This window comes from Aegilops tauschii, chromosome 2, assembly GCF_002575655.3.
Source record: "Aegilops tauschii subsp. strangulata cultivar AL8/78 chromosome 2, Aet v6.0, whole genome shotgun sequence".
Taxonomy (NCBI): Eukaryota; Viridiplantae; Streptophyta; class Magnoliopsida; order Poales; family Poaceae; genus Aegilops; species Aegilops tauschii.
In genome coordinates, this window is record NC_053036.3 from 16899951 (window position 1) to 16921727 (window position 21777).

A 21777-nucleotide genomic window follows, 5' to 3' on the forward strand; every position below is an offset into this window, starting at 1 on the left:
AAAAGCATCCACAAAGTCGGTTTCACCCGAAAGGCAAGAGTCCTTCTCGGACTCCAGGGCCAGACGCCAGGGTTCCCGGCGTCTGGACCCAGACGACAGGGACCCTGGCGTCTGGCCCATGGACTCCGCAAAACTTCCTTTTGCGCTTTCCAAAAACCTCGTGGGCTTTCCCCTTTGGCCCAGATAAAGTGTTCTTGTGCCCAAACATTTCGGGAAACATCCGGAACCCCTTCCGATGGATTCCGGAACCTTTCCGGAGATCAAACACTACTATCCACATATCAATCTTTACTTCCGGACCATTCCGGAGTTCCTCGTCATATCCGTGATCTCATCCAAAACTCCGAACAACATTCGGTCACCAACATACATAACTCATAGTACTATATCGTCAACGAACGTTAAGCGTGCGGACCCTACGGGTTAGAGAACTATGTAGACATGACCGAGACACCTCTCTTGTCAATAACCAATAGCGGGACCTGGATGCCCATATTGGCTCCTACATATCCTACGAAGATCTTTATCGGTCAGACCGCATAACAACATACGTTGTTCCCTTTGTCATCGGTATGTTACTTGCCCGAGATTCGATCGTCGGTATCTCAACACCTAGTTCAATCTCGTTACCGGCAAGTCTCTTTACTTGTTCCGTAATACATCATCCCGCAACAAACTCATTAGTTGCAATGCTTGCAAGGCTTAAGTGATGTGCATTACCGAGAGGGCCCAGAGATACCTCTCCGACAATCGGAGTGACAAATCCTAATCTCGAAATACGCCAACCCAACAAGTACCTTTGGAGACACCTGTAGAGCACCTTTATAATCACCCAGTTACGTTGTGACGTTTGGTAGCACACAAAGTGTTCCTCCGGTAAACGGGAGTTGCATAATCTCATAGTCATAGGAACATGTATAAGTCATGAAGAAGCAATAGCAACATACTAAACGATCGAGTGCTAAGCTAACGGAATGGGTCAAGTTAATCACATCATTCTTCTAATGATGTGATCCCGTTAATCAAATGACAACCCATGTCAATGGCTAGGAAACTTAACCATCTTTGATCAACGAGCTAGTCAAGTAGAGGCATACTAGTGACACTCTGTTTGTCTATGTATTCACACATGTATTATGTTTCCGGTTAATACAATTCTAGCATGAATAATAAACATTTATCATGATATAAGGAAATAAATAATAACTTTATTATTGCCACTAGGGCATATTTCCTTCAGTCTCCCACTTGCACTAGAGTCAATAATCTAGTTCACATCGCCATGTGATTTAACATCAATAGTTCACATCACCATGTGATTAACACCCATAGTTCACATCGTCATGTGACCAACACCCAAAGGGTTTACTAGAGTCAATAATCTAGTTCACATCGCTATGTGATTAACACCCAAAGAGTACTAAGGTGTGATCATGTTTTGCTTGTGAGATAATTTTATTCAACGGGTCTGTCACATTCAGATCCGTAAGTATTTTGCAAATTTCTATGTCTACAATGCTCTGCACGGAGCTACTCTAACTAATTGTTCCCACTTTCAATATGTATCTAGACCGAGACTTAGAGTCATCTAGATTAGTGTCAAAACTTGCATCGACATAACCCTTTACGACGAACCTTTTGTCACTTCCATAATCGAGAAACATATCCTTATTTCACTAAGGATAATTTTGACCGCTGTCCAGTGATCTACTCCTAGATCACTATTGTACTCCCTTGCCAAAATCAGTGTAGGGTATACAATAGATCTGGTACACAGCATGGCATACTTTATAGAACCTATGGCCGAGGCATAGGGAATGACTTTCATTCTCTTTCTATCTTCTGTCGTGGTCAGGCTTTGAGTCTTACTCAATTTCACACCTTCTAACACAGGCAAGAAACTCTTTCTTTGACTGTTCCATTTTGAACTACTTCAAAATCTTGTCAAGGTATGTACTCATTGAAAAATCTTATCAAGCGTCTTGATCTATCTCTATAGATCTTGATGCTCAATATGTAAGCAGCTTCACCGAGGTCTTTCTTTGAAAAACTCCTTTCAAACACTCCTTTATGCTTTGCAGAATAATTCTACATTAGTTCCGATCAACAATATGTCATTCACATATACTTATCAGAAATGTTGTAGTGCTCCCACTCACTTTCTTAATCGAGATGAACCGGATATTCTAACTTGACTTCACCAGCTACGGTAAGGACGACGACTATGACTAGGTGGCCCCTCACTATGCAACTCCCCGATAGATCTCTGACATCCCCGAGTATAACTGTAACAATGGTCATGATGTAACTGATGAGCTTCCGACTACGAGAGTGAAATACACAGTAGATGCCTTTTGCTAAACTATATTATGGGTCTTTCACGTCATCCATGACAAGTCGATAACCACCACCATCAACAATGATGATTCCATATGTGTTTTCGTCGATGACTACCTACACATCGACGTCTCTCCCTAGACCTACAACATCCCTGTCTTCAGCGTGACTCGACTACCTCTCGCTAGAACAGTAGTTTCTCTAATATGCTCGCCATTATCAGTCATGGCACCGTCTTTCCTGCTTCGCACATGGATCCAGATACGGTGGAGGGGCTTTATCCTTCACGGTAGTCACCTCTTGCATCGTTCACCCCCGACAAATGATCCCATCATGATCGCCACATGTGGGGGTGTCCATCGAAACGCAACAGTTTCTTCTATTGAGCAATTAAACAGTGTTTCCGAGCCTCCTTCAAACCAAACTCTCATCCGCACCAATTCGAATTCCACCACCCAAACACAGTTTGACAAAGACAATGTGGTTCACCGATTGACTTTTTGATGGCAGGGAAGGGAAAGGTAGGCGAGGTTAACACGATTAAACGCCACAACTAAGAAAGAAGCGTGTGTGTGCTCAGTAAGTAATTACTGGCGTTGGGTGGTCGGAAGGCGACGGGCAACCGGCGAGGTAGGCAGTGAGCCAGCCACTTCTTCCCCTCCGCTTACCCGAGCTGAGGCTTTGACCCCCAACAACCTCCCTCCCCCCTCGTGCGCCTCTACTAAACCGAGTAGTCGGCAAGGAGGGGCAGCAGGGGAGGGAGATCTGACTGACGAGGCAGGGATGATGGAGAGCCAGCCGCTGCAGGCCCCGACGGCCGAGCCCCACGGCGCCGGAGCCGCGGACGACCAGGCCGGAGCCGGAGCTCCCCCCGCCGTCGTAAGCTCTCTTCTTTCCCCTCCGCTGCCAATTCTTGCTTGATTGCCTGCTCGGCGTGTGGGATGGGATAGAAGAATTGAGCTTCCTCGCTCGCCGGCCGTGCCCGGACGGCTGGATCCTGGCGGTTGGCGGTGGCCGGATCTCGCCGTGCCAGCGGGAGATCTGGCGGTCCGCCCCGCCATTTCCGGCAAGTTTGTTTCTTGCGAGATCTGAGGGGGTAGTCCTGGGATCTCGCGGCGTTGACCGGCGGGGACCTCGATCTGGCGCCTCGCCGGCCGAGCGGGGCAGCTCATTGCGTCTCTGCCTACTCAGATCCGCGTCTGTTTTGTCGGTGATGCTTACGGGTGATGCTTTTTGTCGGCGCGCGTGCAGGTTCCCGGGAAGGAGTTCACGCGGACCTGCAAGGGCCTCGTCGTCGTGCTCATCGGCGGCTACGTGCTGCTGCAACTCCTCCCATCCTCCCTCAACTACCTCGCCATCATCCCCGCCAAGTGCGTAAAATTCTGAATGAATTGTTGCGGCTCTGAATTTTGCTGCGTTCAAAGTGTGAGCTGAATTCCATCTCTAATAGTTTGTTTTGTGTCTTCCAGGACAATTCCCTTTGTATGGACCGTCTTCACCGCCGGTTACATCGAGCAAGTCCTCCCAGGGGTGAGTTAACTAGCTAGATCTCTCTCCAATCATATTCAATTTACTACTCCATCATGGCCATGAAATGGAAACTTACAACAACTCGGGCTAGCTGTGCGACTACATTCCAAATAAAGAACCATTGTATTGAAAGCATCCGTCAGTCATCACTTTCGGAAAGCACAATTCAGAACCACTTTCGAAAAGCACAATTCAGAACAAGATACCAGTATCTCGAAAGTTAGACTAGACAGCCTTTGTGTGTTCTATGCGTTATGTTAACCACTTTTTTTTTTATTTTGTTTTTGCAGGCTATTGGCAGTTCCCTTGGTCTTCTCTTCTGCGGGAAGGATATTGAGCCAGTCTGGGGCCGCAAGGAGTTCTTGAAGTTCATTATCTTGATCAACTCCATCTGCGGCATCCTTGCGTTCTGCATTGCTGTCGCACTGTACTATGTCACCGGGAAAGAGAGCTTCCTGTAAGTTTTAAGCCAACAATCTGTTATTATGTTACATGCTACTCCCTCCGTTCCAAAATAGATGACCCAACTTTGTACTACTTATTTAGCACACACAGGCATAGCGGCTCCATTTGTGTGCTTATTACTTTTCTATTGCATAATATTTCTTATATGTACTTAAATCACTGTGGTACTATGATTGTTTCGGCTTACATAATATTGTCTCTGAAAATGATGCGATGCTGCTGGTTGAAATATTGCACATTTTAACCACCAGCTAGCTAACCTTGCTATCTCATGCTGTGCAGTGTAACGCCACTTTCTGGCTTCCATGGCGCCCTTGCTGGCTTTCTGGTTGGCCTGAAGCAGCTCTTGCCAAACCTTGAGCTCCCCATGTGCTTTTTCTGGAAAATAAAGGCTAAGGTACATTGATAAACTACTTAGTACAATACAATGTCTAAGGCGGTAATTATACTGTTGTATATTCTTCCAAGATAAGTTATAAGTTTGTTGATGTGAAGTTCTGTGTCTCTCTGTGTCTTCCTCGCTGTTGCAGTGGATGCCATTCTTTGTCATGTGCTTCTCAACTATCATGGCCTTCATTGTGCCGGATTCCATCAACTTCCTGCCGACTTTGTTGTCTGGGATGTACGTCAGCTGGCTTTACCTGAGATACTTCCAGAAGAACCCACTGACAGGACTTAAGGGCGACCCAAGTGATGACTTCTCCTTCCCCAGCTTGTTCCCAGATGCCATGCGGTAATTATGAATTCCATTATACTACACTGGCAAAGTCTGTCCCATTGACCCAGCTTCTGAACTAATCTTTACTGTGTGTGATCCTTGCAGGCCAGTCACAGACCCAGTTGCTAATCTGTTCGACCGGATGTTGTGTGCGAGGTCTAAGCCTTCAGAAATTGCCCTCCCAGTTACCGATCCTACCAAGGCATCGAGAAGAAGGTACAGTTCACACGCAAAACACAGTATACATGAATCCACAAAATGCTAGTACACTGAAGCTGAAAACTCGAAATCATGAGTTCTCGGCAAACATTTTATTGTTCCAAAGCTCATGAGCTCAACTCTCACCATTGTAGGGAGCGTGGCGAGAGGGTTCTCGAGGAAAGGATGGCCGCGGATCATGCGGCTGACGCCGAAGCCCCAGCTCACTCTGCGGAAGATTAAGAATTTTCCCCTGTGCTACGTCGTCATAGTGGCCACGGTCGCCTTGTAACTCCTCGGATTTGTGTTCTGGGGAGCATATTCATTTTTACAGTGGACCGATGATATGATAATACTTTACTGCCCCTCTTTTGTTTCCTTGTTTTGAGAATATTGGTTGGTTAAATTGTGTTGTAGTTCCTGATTACAGTGAGGAAAGAAGAAAAAGGGTGGCATCCCCTTGCCCCCGATGTTGTAATGTAGAAAAAGAATGACTTGTCAGTAACAATGTGAAGTATTTTTTCCAAGTGAACTGTGATTTCAGTCAAACAATAATAGTAGCTTGGATGGACAGGCAGTAAACTAGATGTGTTTGTGATCCTGCCCAAAGTATTCGGATCAAATTGGTCTATTGCTCTAAAGATATTGGCAGAATCCATGTGGTTTAAGAAAATTCTCCTTGCGAATTAATGTGTGATCTGACCTGAAGGCGCATAGAGATAAGAGCAGAAACTAGCACTGCAGATTATGAAGAAGAGTGTATACAAATCCATAAACATTAAAGCGCCACAATTGTTATGCAGATCGATTTTCTTACTTATTGTGTATATTGTGCTCATCTACTCTTATAAAAGGCAGAGTTGGTGACGATGGTGTGCCTGTCATCCTGCAATATAGGCCGTCTGATCTATATCTAACGGATAGGGAGGAAACTATGACAATTTACCAGCACTCCTCTCCACATTTGCAGATAAGGCCTTCCCTCGTTCATTCTTTTCTCCCGCAAGATCTTGATGAACGCACGGACATCTTGCTTTTTTTTAGGGGTAAAAGCCTTTTATTACTCAAAGTCCACAAAGAGTGGGATACAAGTTTGGTCATGTGGCTGGCCAAGCCACACATGACACCCTGGAAGTATAGACAAAGCATATTTAGCTAACTTGTGAGCTTCAACATTAGTCCCACGACCTTCAAAAGTAAATTTACTAGTGGGTGGTGCTCTATATCTAATCTCTCTGATTATAGCACCGTATTCTCCTTGGCTTCCCTTGGCTAGTTCTTCAACCACTTGCTTGCAATCAGATGCCGCGATGTAGTTATGTTGGTTGAGATCTTCTGCCAATGCCATAGCTTCGCGACACGCAATTGCTTCCAAAGTTGGTGCATCCTAGACTCCTGCAATGACGAGCGTTGAGCTGCCCAGGAAGAAACCCTGGCTATCTCTGCATATTGCAACGGATGAGCCTCCTCTCTGCGACCGAGCGCCCGCATCTACATGTATCTTTGCATAGTTTGCCGGGGGTGCCCTCGGTCGTACTGCCACTGCATTCCCCGACGTCGCCACCCGAGCTTGTCTCCTGGGCTTTCTGAGCACATCAAGATCTCTTATATATCTCGTTATGAAGGCCGATATCGCATGTGGAGCCTGAAATATTCCTTCATGTATGGCTTTCCTCCTGGATGTCCAAACAGCCCACAACGTCACTGCCACCAGAGTGAACTGCTCGTGCGAGAGGGATCCCATCAGGTTGAAGAGCCAACTCTTGGCTCGGTTCTCACTTGTAGCAACAATAGCACTGCCTAACTCCTCATCCACGAGCGCCCAAGTGCATCTGGAGACGGTGCACTCGAGCAGGGAGTGGCGCCAGGAGTCCGGAGCGCCGCATAATCCACAAGTGCTCGTCGTCGACATTTTTCGGTGTGCCCTCACGTCCTCGGTCGGCAGCGACTGTTTCAAAAGTCTCCACAGAAACATGCGAACCTTCGATGGCACCTCCGTCTTCCAAAGGGACTTCGGCCAGGAGCTGGCATCTGCATGTGATATTGAGGATCCCGGGGCACCATCCAACCATGCTTCTCTTCGCTGCATCGTCGCAACCAGCATATTGTATGCTGACCGCACCGTTAACTGACCCGAACGCTCGTGAGCCCAACACCAGAAGTCCTGCATGGGTGTCGTAGGCAGTGGTATACTGAGGATCAACTTGCTAGTAGTATCAAAAGTTGATGGTCAAATGGAAAAAAATGCAGCTGAGCCCATGAATGAATATTAGTCCACCGCAATGCCGAACAATTCCAATTTTTTAAAATAAATGTCGGAGTCTTTTGTATGCTTGTAAATTAATGTGGAAAAGTATGAGTATTGGCCACGACCTAGAAAAGAGGTTAGTATTAAAAACTTTGCTTTTTTAGGAGCCACAAAAATTATAATTTTATTTATTTATATAGAAACAAGAATTGTATTTCTTTAAGGTATAAAAATATTCTTTGCTCGAGTGGAAATTTACAAGCATGTGGACAACATGCGCATTTTATACGAGTGATCTTCCTGTGACTTTTTTTTCTCATTTTAATTTTCTTTATGAGTTTTGTTGTTCATTTTGATTCCTAGGGCCATTTCGCCGGACATGAACTTTGGTTCCTGGGTGTATATACACCCTGTATGGAGAAAAAAAACTAGTAATTAAATAAAAAATTCAAAAAAATATAAAAATATTTTTGAAATAAAGTTAAAAATTTCAACAAAAAGGAAAAAAAATTGTTGACGTCAGGGCAAAAAAAAAATTCATAGAGATGCTTGCTAAGCTGTTTGACATTTCATATGAATTGTCTACAAGTCATTCCAAAACCTCAAACAATTAAGATAAAAAGGTGCTAGTATTTTTTTTATACTCCCTCCGTTCCTAAATATTTGTCTTCTTAAAGATTTCAAATGGACTACCACATACGGATATATATATAGACATATTTTAGACTGTATATTCACTCATTTTGCTTCATACGTAGTCAGTTGTTGAAATCTTTAGAAAGACAAATATTTAGGAACGGAAGGAGTAGATGAGAAAAAAAATGTGGCTTTGGATCAGACGGACCATAATTCACGGTTGGACTCAAGGCCTAGGGGAGTATAGACAGCTACTGACCTGTGGGCCCGAGGCGTCGGGTGTTAGGGTTTCCTCCTCCGCTGCAAGCGCCTTCCAATCCCAATCCCCTCCTCTCCCTCTCCCACTCCGGCGGCGGCAGCAGCAGCATCAGCGCGGAAGAGCCAAGGAGCCGACCATGGCGACGATCGTCAACACCACGGAGGAGGAACCGATGCTGGCGGTGGTGCGCTCCACGGCGGAGCTCGCCTGGGCCGACGGAGGCGCCGAGGTCGCCGACCCGGAGGTGGCCCGCCTCTGCGCCGAGGCGCAGCAGCACGTCCTCGCCGGCCGCTGGCTCGACATGGCCACCCTCATGCTCGCCTCCGCCGACCTCCTCCTCCTCGCCCCACGCCTCTCCGACAAAGGTACCTCTCCCCTCCCCCTCCCCTTCTCCATCTCTATCGGTTTCTTGTTGAATTGCGCCTTGCTTATCCTACGTCGCTCGCTGTTAGCGGCCGCAGATCTCGAGTGCACCCTGACCGTCATCTGCAACCTCGTCACCAAGGCCGGATCCGAGGACGAGGCGCTGGAGATCGCCAAGCTCATCTGCGCCAAGCTCACCCACCAGCCGGGCGAGAAGCCCACGCTGCGCATCAAAGTGTAAGCAGCAGCAGAGGCGACCATCCCTGCCTCCCTGTATCGGATTGCCAATATAAGTTTCCTGACGACGAATCTTGTGTTTCCGCTGCCAATGCATGGATGTGTGCAGCCTGTTCAGCCTGTACAACCTGCTTCCGAGCCTCTCCGGCAAGGCGTTGGTCTACAGGAAGGCGCTCGAGCTCGCCGCCGCCGGGAAGGCCGCCGCCGACTGCGTCGTGCCCACCTTCAAGAACATCGACGCCTTTGTCGCCTACTGGGGCATCGGCAAGCCGGAGCAGAGGGACCTGTTCCTTGCCGTCACCAGGATTCTCAAGGACCAGAAGGGGTGCAGCACAGACATTGCCCTTTGCTTCCAAGTTCCTTGCATTTTTTAACCACTGTGTAAGTAACATGGCGGATTTATACTGATGGAATTCATTCTTGTTATGATGATAATTGACAGCATGACCAAGGAGTACTTCAAGTTTCTGAACAAGTACCTGGCCACGTTCGATGGATCGGCTGATGATGCCGACGCAATCGGTGCGGCAAAGGAAGAAGCTGCTGCAGCAATCATTGAGTTTGTCAAGTCATCTGATCTCTATCAGGTACATCCTTCGATTCACATCTCCGTCTTGTGTTCGTGCGAAAAAATCTCATGGGAGACGTAATGCTCTTATGAGTTCGATTCTGTGTGAGTGATGCATTTGCATTCTTTGTACCAGAACATGATATAACATGTCACCAAATGTGAATTTGGTTACAACAGTCAAATATCACTATGCTAGATTTAAGACTAAAGCTATCTGCTCACATTAGCCTGCAAATGTTTAATCTTGTCAACCTTTAAATATGCCTGGTTACTAGCAGAGCATGCCAACATTGTGATAAGCATGGCCCTCACAAGCTTTCTTCTTTTGGTTGGATGGATTATTGCTTGCTAACTTGTGCCACTACGACGTTGCATTGCCCAATTCCTCTGCTACTGCTTTGTATGGCGTTGTGCCTTGTATGCCAACAGTAGGTTCTGAAATTCTGGAGGGATTTATTTAGCAAGTTTTAACCTTGGCAAACTATACATGTGGTTTAATGCCAGTTAAAAACCTAGCACAGTCTGCATACATTATATACTGTATTGATGGAAATATGCTTATTGCAGTGTGACCTGCTCGACATGCCAGCTGTTGCACAGCTTGAGAAAGATGAGAAGTATCAGCCAGTTTACGAGCTACTGAAGATATTCCTTACTCAGAGGCTTGAATCCTATTTAGCGTTTCAGACTGCTAACTCTACATTGCTGCAAGGATATGGTATGTTCTGGTGAACCAATACTAGCAATTCTATGTTGCTTCAACTTTTGGATATCTAATGGTGGACCATTTACAGGACTGGTTCATGAGGAGTGCATAACAAAAATGCGCCTGATGTCCCTGCTTGATCTGAGCGGCCATTGTTCTGGGGAAATTCCTTACTCTGCAATTACAAAAGCCCTTGAGGTACATCGGCTTACCTTGCCTTCCTATTGTTGTTCACTTGATTTAATGTTATATTGACTTTTTAAATTCTTTGTTAGATCAATGATGATGAGGTGGAATATTGGATTGTGAAAGCAATTTCATCCAAGATTTTGGATTGCAAAGTTGACCAGCTTAATCAATTGGTCATTGTCAGGTATTCATGTCCACATGACTTTCTTGGTCCATATTACAGTGTTATGCTTTCCTTTTTGTTTAATACTTGGTCCGGTATGTAATTTCAGCCGGCATACTGCAAGGGTCTTTGGGATGCCACAATGGCAGAGTCTACGTTCAAAGCTTGGAGTGTGGAGGGTAAGCCTCTACCTCGTCTTGAATTTCAGTAGATAATTTTCAGCTGCAGACTAGTTCAGTAAGAACATGCATAGCTTTCCAATTTCTTGATGAATGTCAGATGTAACTCCTAGAGCAACTAATCCAATTTCCTCTTAAAATTCTGCTACAGGGAAATATCGCAAATGCTATCAACACAATCCAAGCCAACAAGGTGACTGAAGATGGCGGGCAGGGGATGCAAGGATTGATGATCCGCTGATCGGAGGAAGTCCCTAAATTGAGATTATAGCCTGAGAGATTAGACGAGCAATCCTTTTGTATTAGATATCTTGTAATCCGAAATACTTCTACCCTGTGACCATGCTTGGCTAGATCCTGGTTACAATGGCATGCTAAGCAATCTCATGTTGCATGAATTTTGTAGACAAAAGCCATGCCTGAAGTCAGCAGTTACTTGTTACAGAATCGCTATTGTTCATACTGGATGCCTGTTTTATCATGATGATTGTTCTTTTCCAAGGTTTGGCTTTGGGGTTATTGAGAATTTGTATCATGTTGTTTTTTATCAAGCAGCTGGTGTTTTAGCTGGATGTCGTGTGCTGAAATTTAAATGCTGGTTTAGGACCTGATTCTTTTTTCATCGTTTCCTGCAATAATTGTCTTAGAAGCAAGTTGTGTTGCGAGTTTGTTAATCCAGTATGAGTGCCTGCTCAAATAGATTGAGCGTAGTATCACCAACTGTTTGAGTCTCTCAATGAGGGTCTTAATTTTTTTTCCCTATTTGACACTGAAAATACTTTTCTTCCTTATATAACACCGCGTCTAAATTTTATACCCTTTATAACACTTGCGTCCATTTTAAGCCTTAATGGTGTTAAATGATACTCCCTCTGTAAACTAATATAAGAGTGTTTAGATAACTAAAATAGTAATCTAAATGCTTTTATATTAGTTTACGGAGGGAGTACTTGAAAAGACCCTTTTGCCCCTCAGGTGGCATGTGACCAAAATTTTAAGAGATGATGATATTGATTTTTGTGATTTTTCCTGCTTATTTAATTTAACCAGAAATTTTATTTATAGACACGAACAATTATTCTAAGTGCAGGTTAAAAGTTTACTCATGGAATGCATGTACCGCATAACAATGGCTGATCAATTGATTATTTATGACGGTATAGTGAGATTTTGTTCTTTTGAAAATTCGAACACATGCAGCACAGGCCTCCCCCACACTGGATGTGAGTAGGGATCAGGAAATACTGTTTTACAGTATATGCCACGCCACAGGCCTAGGAGCGATTGTTTTCTATCGCGGGTGCGCACTAAAACGTGATTTGCCAGATGATTAGCAGACGCCTCACGGGACGCACTCATGAAGCCGGCAAGCGAATGTACATACCCGAATATTCGTATAAATTGCACTTTTAGAAATGACCGGGCTAGGCGGTTGCTTCATAGTATTACATGAGGGCAAAAGTGTCTTTTTACATGCAATTTAACAGTGTTAGACGGGAAAATGGATGAAAGTGTTATAAAGGGAATACAATTGAGTGAGTGCGTGGATTTGGAGCTCGGGCTCAGCTGCACCCATAATCTAGATCTGGATCGTCCGTCCCTGTCTTGGGATGTGAACAATTACAGCTCGCGTGGCCTGCGCGATACTCGTTAAAAGGAGAAATCCCCCGAATACGCTAGGCAACAGGAGGCCAGGAGTGGGGCCAGCCCGTCTCGTCCGGACGGCCGTTGCGGTGGCACGGACCGGGCCGTGGACCAGGAACGTCGGTTCCTTATTAGGCCGTGGACCAGGACGTTAGCTTTCGCTATCTGGGCCTGGATCACATAAGGAGTCCAAAACGAGGATGGCTTCTGAGCCGCTTGTCGGCCGGCAGGGGCGCACATGTATCCTGAAAAGGATGAAAGAGAACGAAAAAAATCTCCTCCCCTTACCGTGGTTCCTTCTAGAGGCCCCTCGCCGCCGTCGAAACCCAAAAGGGGATAGAGTTCGCCGAGGCCGCTTTAGCCGGTGGCGGCGCCATCGCGGGTGCTCCACCGTGAAGCTAGTGACGGATGGACGCTGAGGGAATGGAGTTCCTACTGGATGCGGTCGACAGGTTCGTGTCGTTGCAGATCTGAGCGGAATTTCTCGCTGCTACAGAACTAATTTTATACCGGACATTGGCCGTTGTCTACTCAGGTTCCCCGTGCGGGAGGAGTTTGCTGACAGTCTTCACAACCCAGATCCAGTCCCACTCGCGTACCTTCTGGAGAAGGGGGGTTGCAAATCCGTAGATTGGTTGGGAAGAAGATCATTCTGGGATGGCTGAAATGGTGTGCGAAGGTGTGCTTACTGACGCTCAAGGTGGTGCCCAGCATCGGCGTGATGAATCTCTGACGAGGTCTGGCCAATCGACGGGCAGGGTTAATCCAGAGGCCTCAGGCTGGACTAAAAGGTGAGGCTCAAACTACGGCCATCACTACATTTTCTGATTTTTGCTGTTAGAAAAATAACCTGTTAGACACTGGTTCGATGTTAGCATGACCCTGCCTTATTTTTGATATTTAGGAAACTATAATTTGATACACAAGTCCTACGGGAAATGAATAATAAGCAAGAAAATAAATGTTTCATGAGTATCAGCTTCCATATGATTGTTCTGAAAATAACACCTATGGTGTGGAGTACGTGGGTAAAAATACAAAAAATAGGGGGGGAGGGGGGGGGGGAGGAGGGGCAGTGTTGCTCCTGTGAGATGATTCCTAATTAATAGAAAGAAAATGTTCGCTCCGAAAGGATGTTGTTGCGGAAATCCCGTGGACTGAAATTTTGGAGAAATAATTCGTGCTTGCATGGATTTGAACATACCTTTTTTTATTTATAGAATAACATACATTGCACATTTGATAACTCGCAGGCTTCATCTTGGAAGTGCGCCACCTGACCATGTGCCATGTCCATTAAGAATGAGTGCTCTCGAGCTGTCGATCAGGAAATATGCTGAGCAACCTGACAAGAGCGTGGTGCGACCTGAGTTAGGGCTTAGTTTCGATTCGCTGGGAGAAGCGTATGATTTCTACAACTTATATTCATGGGAAGTCGGTTTTGGGATAAGATATGGGAAAAGCAGGCTGAACGCCAAGAGAACAAAAAGCATGCAGGAGATAGTATGTGGTTGCTCGGTGAGTGTCCGTTCGCTTGCATATAAATTAAGAAGTACGAGTGTACTGATTGGTGGTGCAGGCTGAACGCCAAGAGAACAAAAAGCATGCAGGAGATAATATGTGGTTGCTCGGTGAGTGTCCGTTTGCTTGCATATAGATTAAGAAGCACGAGTGTACTGATTGGTGGTGCAAGCTGAAGTGGATGGCTATTTCTCACTCAGTTTGCTGTGTGTTTTGCAGGGGAAACCGGATGCCGAAAACAGTAGGTCTTGCATGTGTGAATGTCCAGCTCCGATCAGGCTCCTACGTGCATCAGACAACAGTTGGTACATCATAGAGCACCGAGCAAGCCACAATCATTCCATGTCGCTAACAATGGGTGAGAAAGTTCACTGGCCGTCTCATAAACACATAGACGTGTACACCAAAGATTTGATAAGACAGCTGAGGGAGAACAACGTGAATCTGGGCAAGGTATACAGCATATTGGAAGCTTTTTTGGTTCAGTTGAGAAGGTGTCGTTCACGAAAAGGACACTAAGGAACATTTGTGGGAAGATTAGTCGTGAACAAGCTGAGGACGATGTACGAAAGACACTCCAGGTGTTTGCTGACATCTGATCAAGCGACCCTGGTTTCTCTTTTGTAGTTCTTGCCAAAAAAGACAGCAAGGTGAAGAATCTAATGTGGGCTAATGGAAACAGCTGTATGCAGTACAAGTTCTTTGGCGATGTGGTGACATTCGACACCACATACAGGACAAACTTGTATGACATGCCGTTTGGTTTGTTTGTTGGAGTTAACAATCACTACCAGAGTATCATCCTGGCAAACGTGTTGATGCGTGGCGAGCAGGAAGAGAGCTTCGAATGGGTGTTCTCAGAATTCCTTCGCATGATGGGCGGGCCTCCTCCAAAAACAATACTGACAGGTAGATTTTTTTAAAAGGAAAATTGTGCCTCCTGGTTTGTTTATTAATGTTGTTGCCTTCCCGTTGGACATTAAAATTAGATCAATTTAACAATGAAAATGAGTATAAAAAAAGAGATTAATTCTTCATTTGTGCTGCTGTTTGAGAATGGGGTTTTTTATCTGCAGACCAATGTAGGGCCATGGAGGTTGCAATCAAGAAAATCTATCCAGAGACTGTGCACCATTGGTGCAAGTGGCATGTTCTGAAGAAAGCGAAAGAAACACTAGGGCCATTGTACACAAAAAAAATATATCGAGCCATCTATTCTATATCTGTCCCCGGACGACGTTAGCTCAGATAAGATGCCGAGCCATCTCTCGTCAATCTGTCCCGCGACAGCGTTGCATCCAGCCGTGACAATAAATGCGCTGCTAAAACCTGAACGCCAGCGGCATATACGCCCGAGAAATACATAAAGGCGCACAAATCATGATGCGAACCAACGATGTAGATATGGGGATCATCTGAGTCCAAGCTCAGAAACAGATTTTCGAATACTATTTAGACTCAGAGATAGATAAGGAAGAAAAAGTTTGTTGGTGTCAAATAGGGAAACAAAATTTAAAACGGTATTAAATAAGGAATTCTTTCATAAAATTACATGAGATTTTTTTTGATGATTTGATTCTAATGATTTTTTTGTACATACATCCACAGTAATGGAATCCTTAGGTCCTTTTTTTTGTAAAGATTGCTCTTGACTCCTTCCAGGAAATTTTCCATCCACTCAAACCCCTTGGTACAAATTCTTTTGTCCATCAAACACTCTTTTGATCTGAATTCCCATGATTTCATAATCCTACAGGATCTAAGAGGACAGTCAACTTCAATTTCTCCCATTCCTGCATTTCGAAAATCGTGCGAATCAAAGAGCGCTTTAACCTTTGTATTGAACATCAACCAAGACAATGTGAAACTGAAAGATATTCAAATGTTTATATACTTCACCTTTTGGCATTTCCAATACAACAAATGAATACAAATCGTGACAACATTTACATTTACATGGCAAAGAGTCAGAGTTGCTCCACCAGTTCTCCATCCTACAACAAATGCTTGAAGTCAGCGTTACTCGGTTACACACAGGAGATTGTTCATATTGGATGCCTGTTTATCATGATGATTGTTTCTTATCCAAAGTTAGGCTTTGGGATTATTCAGAATTTGTATCAGGTATCATGTTGTATTTATCAAGCAGCTGGTGTTTTAGCTGGATGTCATGCTGAAATCTAAATGCCGGTTTAGAACCTGTTTTTTTCCTGCAAATTTGTTGTGTTCCAAGCAAGTTGTGTTCTGAGTTCGTTCATCCGGTAGAGTGCACACCCAAATAGCTTGAGCAGAGTATCACCAACTATTTGAGTCTGTCAATAAGGGCTCCTTTGATTCAAAGAAATTAATAAGATTTTTCAATGATTTGAATTCTTATGATTACATACATCCACCGTATTGGAATCCTTGGATCTTTTTTTTGTTGTAAAGATTGCTCTTGACTCCTTTTTAGATGAAATTTCCATCCACAAACCTCTTGGTACAAATCCTGTTGTCCATCAAACACTCTTTGATCTAAATTCTTACGACTTTCTAATCCTATAGGATCTTAGTAGACATTCAACTAAAATTTCTCCTATTCATGCATTTCAAGAATCCTGCGAATCAAAGGGCACCTTTAAACCTTTGTCTTGAGCATCTACCAAGACGTAGGTACCAAGGAGAAGACGAGTCAGGGCCGATTGACAAGACTAGCTAGGCTGACCATGTGCAACAACTGAAAGATATTCAAGTCTTGCATATATATTTCACCTTTTGGCTTTTGCAACTCAACAAATGAATACAAATCGCAACAACATTTACATTTACACGGCAAAGAGTTGAGTTGCCCCACCAGTTCTCTCCATCCTACAAAATATTTCTCAAAAGTCGTACTGCGAAAACTACTATGTAGCAACGTCTTGCCAAGAGCCGCTGCTGCTGCTCAAAGGTAAGTCAGCCTGGAATGCCTCTGCACCTGTTAAGCCCAATCTTCAAGGCTCAACCACTATGTAAATGCCTGAAACAAAGCACCAGCAATTGGGTTCAGATAAAGCTCGAAGAAACTTAAGCATAAATGCATTGCAACAACTAAGGCACAAACTTATTCAGAGGCTGGGAAAAAAGAACTAATTCCAAGGCGAAAGCGATAGCAGCAATGTACACAAACAAATGCATAGTCCGGTTCTCAGGAAGTTCGTCTTATTTTTTTATAATCAACTGATTTCAATTTGTGTCATTTAACTACAGTTCGGTAGCGATCTGAACCGCATTCTTCATTATTCAGCTTAATGGATATACATCAAATTATCAGAAGATTATTAAATCAAACCAATCTAGTGTTGCGTGATGTAGAAATATTTCCATGAAAATAATTGCACGGTGACTGAAAGCGCGCTGCACACACCGTTGTCCCCGTCAACCAAGGACACCCGGTAGATGAAAATTCAAAGGGGTCACAATCAGATGCCAACTAATCTAACACACCGAGCCCTACCATTGCACACTTTCTGCAATTTCGTGGAGACAAATTCACTGGAATAAAGAGACAGGACAAACATAACCGAACCACAACCATGTATACTCGCTAGCGTCAAGTTGAAGGACACAAACACACAATAAGTGAGAAACAACTACACATCGCAATCCAGATGCAGAGAGCGAAAGCAGAGTTTGTGAGAGGGGATCGAAAAGTAAACCGACCTGTCAAACGAGTTAGTGCTTTGATGAACAGAGCTGCTGATGACACTATTTATTTTAGAGGGATAATCACATCCAGATTCGCCGTAGCCCGCCACCCTTTGGGATAGACCGGGCTCTCAGATCCAAATGGCACATGCCAGTTCATTATTTGGGAGCAGTCTGCAGGTATGCCCTCCATCTGGCTCTCATCCTCCACTAACTGCTCCACAAACGTGGTTCCCTGCAAAGTAACAAGAGGAATCTCAGCTGTTAATACCCCATGCAGAAAGGCATAGCCAATAAGATCCAAACAAAGCTTGCAAATGGGATCTCCCATTTGTTTGAATTTTGACCACCATGTTGTTAGATGGCTACATACAACTGTTTTTTTGTTCCTATTTTGCTCCATTGACAACTTCTGTTATCTTTCGAATTTCCACGTATGCGGTGTCGGTATAGCGGTTAGGACAGGACAAATGCCATTATAGTACTTGACTTGAACATGGTATGTGTAGCTCAAGAGATGCAAAGAGAAGCAAGGAGGAGCTTACTTGGAAGCCCTGTTCCACCATTTCCGGGTGCCGGATCGAGTTCCAGGCCCGATGGGACCTCAGCCTGGGATCCCAGAGCATGGTGCTGTTGAACGCGAAGCCCGACATGGCAACATGAAATCTCTGGAGCTTGCTGGCATCCCCACTTGTGTGCCACCCAACAACTTGGTTCTGCTTGCATACGGGCCCTTCCAGCACCACGTCGTGACCGCCGTCGGAGATCGTCGGAACAGGCCATGTGCCGAACCTCCTAAATCAATGACAGGCAGCAGCAAAGTCAATACCAAGTTGGAGCTTTACACATCATCCAATTTTATCCAGTGATAACCAGAGCATAAAGTTTCAGATTCATTTGCTTGCCAGAGTAGCAGATACTAACTGCTGTTCCAGGCAAGGAATGTGTGCTCGTATTAAAGCATCAATGGCAACCTGGAAGGTAAATCATGTGCACTAACGAATCTTGTAAGAAAGCAGAAATTTTCAATTCGGATAGCAACGCCATGGATGAAGTTTTGATATTTGAGCTCTAGATGCCAAATTTTGCTTTGCCATCCTAGAAAGCAAGCATACATTGGAACTCGGATCTTGATTCTTGAGACGACTAATAAAAATTCGTCAAAGACTGCACATTTCGTACGCATACACGGCTGAATCTGAAGGCGAGATGGGGGAGATGGGGCACCTGATCTGGCGGAGGCGGTCGAAGAGCGGCAGGGAGTAGACGCCCTCCTCGTCGGCGAAGTAGACGACGCCGTCGAGGCGGTGGTTCTCGACGACCTCGAGGCCGGCGTTGAGCTGGTGCGGGCGGAAGTCGACGGCGGGGGAGGCGGAGGCGGAGGCGTTGAGGCCGTCGCAGCAGCCGACGTAGCGGTGCATGACGGCGGTGCGGCGCAGCGCGAGGGCGGCCTCCGGGGTGGGCTTGCCGGCCTCGACGACGACCCAGAGCACGGGCGGGCGCACCAGGCGCAGCGTCTGGCCCATCCGGCTGAGGTAGTAGGCCTGCGACGCCCGCGCGCGCGTGGGCGTCACGACGATGAGCAGCTTGTTGGCGTCCTCCTCGCCGCCGCCGGCAGCGTCATCGGCTAGGTACTGCTGCTGCTGCTGGGTCATGGGTTGGTCCTGCTGCTGCTGCTGGAGGTGGGTGAGGTGGGGGGAGGAGGAGGAGTTGGCGGGGAGGGTGTGGTGGAGGGGGAGGTGGGAGAGGAGGTGGAGCAGGCCGATGAAGGAGCCGAGGAGGAAGAAGGCGGCGAAGCGCGGGAGCGGGCGGCGGGTGAAGAAGAGGAATGGGTGCGGGTGGCCCGGCTTTCTCGGCGAGGAGGAGGAGGAGGGCGCGGCGGCCGAGGAGGCGGAGGAGGCGTGGCGCAGCGGCGAGGAGGGCGGCGAGGCGGTGGCGAAGGGGTGGTTGTGCCGCAGCAGGTGCTGCGCCCTGGCCGGCGAGTGCGGCCGCCGGATCGACGCCATCGCCGCCTCCGAATTCCTTCCTTCCAAGACCAAGAAACCGGCTGCTCCTCGCAAGAACTTGCTGGCCTGAGGGGTCCGGGGAGAGGGAGGGCGGGGGATAAGAAAGCGGGGAGGGAGTTGGGCCGATTCCGGCCGGCGGGAGTCAAAGGGAAAGGGGGCGGGAGCGGGCGGATGGAGCAGCTGTGGGGGAGCAGGAGGGAATGGAAATGGAATGGATGGTGGCGCGAATGGCGGGGGGATGTTTGAGGAGGCGGCCAATGGAATGGAGGTTGGCGCGGTTTGGTGGAGGAAAGTCCGAGGTCGCCGTGGACCGGGAGAGGGAGAAAAGCGGGGGAGGTTAGGCGGGGGCCGAGCAGCAGGAAGGCGAGAGGAAGACGACGCGGCGAGGGATGGATTGGGAGGGAGGAAGGAGAGCTGCAGCAGCAGCTCGATATATCTACGGACGGACACAGGCTGTAAATATAACAAGCAAGTGTTAAATAATTACCCCATATATCTAGAAACGAAATTTCGTCGACCCTGAAATGCTGGGACCGTTTCTCGTTTTCTACCGGAGCTTGGCCGGCAGTAACTTTACTACCAAAACTAACTTTTTTTTCAACATGTGATGTAAATTTACAATTTCCCATTTTAGCTCTCGTTAAGTTCTTTCCTCCCCCTACCCCCTCCACAGCTAATAAGTTCGACCACGATCGACGATCCGTGGTCGAGTTGCCTTGAGCGGCCGGTGACGGACATCTACACAAGCCTCGACAAAGTCAGTGACCATGGGCTCTGCGTTTGGGGTGGTTGAAATCGAGCCACCACAACCCTCGCAGTGCCGCTTGAGGATCACCTTCCTGGTCGACCTGATGCGGCCGCCAACCATGTTGGTGCCTCTTGCGAAGCATGAGAGAAATGTGGGGAAAGTGAAATACACCATGCAGGATGTGGTTTATCTTGTCGGAGGTGAAACAATGGCGTGCTGCGCTATTGTAGGACATAAATAACTCTCTAGGTAGTGTGTACAGAGGAAACAGTGACCAGGAAGCACCAATGGTGAGATCATATGGTCTAGAAACTCAATTTAAATCTTGATGGGTCAAACTGATAAATGGTTCGAATTTGTGGCCGTCGAAAAGCCATGCCATCTTACATTTTGGCCCGGAGTAACATGAAACATACTTTATCATCAGAGGTTTTTCGATAAATTACTTATTAAAAGGTTTATCATCAGAGATAGGCTCCATCATACCAAAATTAATGACGTAGTTATTGTTTGCCAATTATTATACTCCAACTTTGGCACCCCGCAAAAAAGAAAAGAAAAGAAAAGACTCCAACTTTGGCTCAAGCAAGTGAAGATGTGAACCTATTTATAAGTAGGATAAGATATGCAACCTCACTTATATTTCGGCTGCTTGACTATGAGTTATATGTGACGACTCCGGTTTTGGCTCTGAGTAACGGAGGGTGTGGGGCCATTTGTAAGCAAGATAAGGTATGCATGAAGAATTCTTACTTTAATTTCGTTTCTGAAAAGTAGGAGGGAATTAATCAAATCAAACAGGAAACTGTCGAATATTTTATGAATGCACGGTCATTTCTCATTTTAAATACGTCTATGTAAATTTACTTTCCCGGCAAGTATTTTTTTGGACAGAGGAGGGAGCATGTAGTAATGTAGAGTACAGATCCGGGCAGAAAGCCATTGGTTTTTCTTTTGTACTCCCTCGGTCCCATAATATAAGAGCGTTTCTTACACTAATGTAGTGGCAAAAACGCTCTTATATTAATGGGACAGAGGGAGTAGTGTTTTCTGAAAAGAAAAAAGACGAGCCTTTAGTTCTCTGTGGCCATGAAGAAGAAGCAGGCGTTTGACTGGATCTTGACACGGTATCCGTGACGTGATCTCAGCTGTCATGTGTGCATGCCTGCCGTGTTTGGGTCAGTGTGTGTGAACGTGCAGAGAAGAGAAGAGGTAGACGGTTTAGTTCACGGTGCTACCCCATGGTCAGCCACGCACCGCACCGCCGGGCGCCGGTATGGCGTCGGCGTGTACGGCCCCGCCGACGACCTAGCTAGGCCACGATCGATCTGCAGGCTGGCTCCCGTCCGTGTTCCGGCCCGTTTCCCTTTGGCCGGGTAACATGTACTTCCTC

The 21777-nt window shown here is 46.2% G+C and overlaps 3 protein-coding genes and 1 non-coding gene across 5 annotated transcripts; 3 read left to right on the forward strand and 1 right to left on the reverse strand.

Moving 5' to 3' along the window:
- The first annotated feature begins 2914 nt into the window (after nt 1-2914).
- On the forward strand, nt 2915-5830 carry LOC109757192 (rhomboid-like protein 19). The gene is made up of 8 exons (XM_020316022.4): nt 2915-3216; nt 3589-3707; nt 3807-3867; nt 4158-4324; nt 4615-4729; nt 4863-5065; nt 5156-5266; nt 5404-5830. The coding sequence occupies exons 1-8, from the start codon at nt 3121-3123 to the stop codon at nt 5489-5491; spliced, it is 960 nt and encodes a 319-aa protein (XP_020171611.1). The 5' UTR covers nt 2915-3120; the 3' UTR covers nt 5492-5830.
- Nucleotides 5831-8375: 2545 nt separating this feature from the next.
- Nucleotides 8376-11300, forward strand: LOC109757193 (uncharacterized). 2 transcript variants are annotated; one of them, XM_020316023.4, is made up of 9 exons: nt 8376-8756; nt 8844-8991; nt 9101-9316; nt 9434-9578; nt 10130-10280; nt 10357-10466; nt 10544-10641; nt 10730-10799; nt 10951-11300. In XM_020316023.4, the coding sequence occupies exons 1-9, from the start codon at nt 8528-8530 to the stop codon at nt 11038-11040; spliced, it is 1257 nt and encodes a 418-aa protein (XP_020171612.1). In that variant the 5' UTR covers nt 8376-8527; the 3' UTR covers nt 11041-11300. The 2 variants fall into 2 exon arrangements, with proteins under 2 accessions (XP_020171612.1, XP_020171613.1); XM_020316024.4 differs by having other exon boundaries at nt 8399-8756; nt 8853-8991.
- A 1354-nt stretch (nt 11301-12654) lies between these two features.
- On the forward strand, nt 12655-15186 carry LOC109757197 (uncharacterized). Its single transcript, XR_005770261.3, has 5 exons — nt 12655-12895; nt 12979-13234; nt 13697-14074; nt 14184-14873; nt 15041-15186. It is a non-coding gene; the product is annotated as an uncharacterized protein (transcript).
- Nucleotides 15187-16688: 1502 nt separating this feature from the next.
- LOC109757195 (probable glucuronosyltransferase Os04g0103100) lies at nt 16689-20083 on the reverse strand. The gene is made up of 4 exons (XM_020316026.4): nt 18858-20083; nt 18176-18425; nt 17646-17865; nt 16689-16962 (listed from the first exon to the last, which is right to left on the reverse strand). Exons 1-3 carry the CDS (start codon nt 19634-19636, stop codon nt 17695-17697), a joined length of 1200 nt encoding a protein of 399 aa, XP_020171615.1. The 5' UTR covers nt 19637-20083; the 3' UTR covers nt 16689-16962; nt 17646-17694.
- Between the last annotated feature and the right edge of the window lie 1694 nt (nt 20084-21777).

Coding starts and splice junctions, on each gene's coding strand:
- LOC109757192 (XM_020316022.4), top strand. CDS start 3,121: ATGATGGAGAGCCAGCCGCTGCAGGCCCCGACGGCCGAGCCCCACGGC. Junction 3,708..3,806: donor CTCGCCATCATCCCCGCCAA/GTGCGTAAAATT, acceptor TGTGTCTTCCAG/GACAATTCCCTTTGTATGGA. Junction 5,066..5,155: donor TTGTTCCCAGATGCCATGCG/GTAATTATGAAT, acceptor TGATCCTTGCAG/GCCAGTCACAGACCCAGTTG.
- LOC109757193 (XM_020316023.4), top strand. CDS start 8,528: ATGGCGACGATCGTCAACACCACGGAGGAGGAACCGATGCTGGCGGTG. Junction 9,579..10,129: donor AGTCATCTGATCTCTATCAG/GTACATCCTTCG, acceptor TGCTTATTGCAG/TGTGACCTGCTCGACATGCC. Junction 10,800..10,950: donor CAAAGCTTGGAGTGTGGAGG/GTAAGCCTCTAC, acceptor ATTCTGCTACAG/GGAAATATCGCAAATGCTAT.
- LOC109757195 (XM_020316026.4), bottom strand. CDS start 19,636: ATGGCGTCGATCCGGCGGCCGCACTCGCCGGCCAGGGCGCAGCACCTG. Junction 18,426..18,857: donor GACCGCCTCCGCCAGATCAG/GTGCCCCATCTC, acceptor TCATTGATTTAG/GAGGTTCGGCACATGGCCTG. Junction 17,866..18,175: donor TGGTGGAACAGGGCTTCCAA/GTAAGCTCCTCC, acceptor GTTACTTTGCAG/GGAACCACGTTTGTGGAGCA.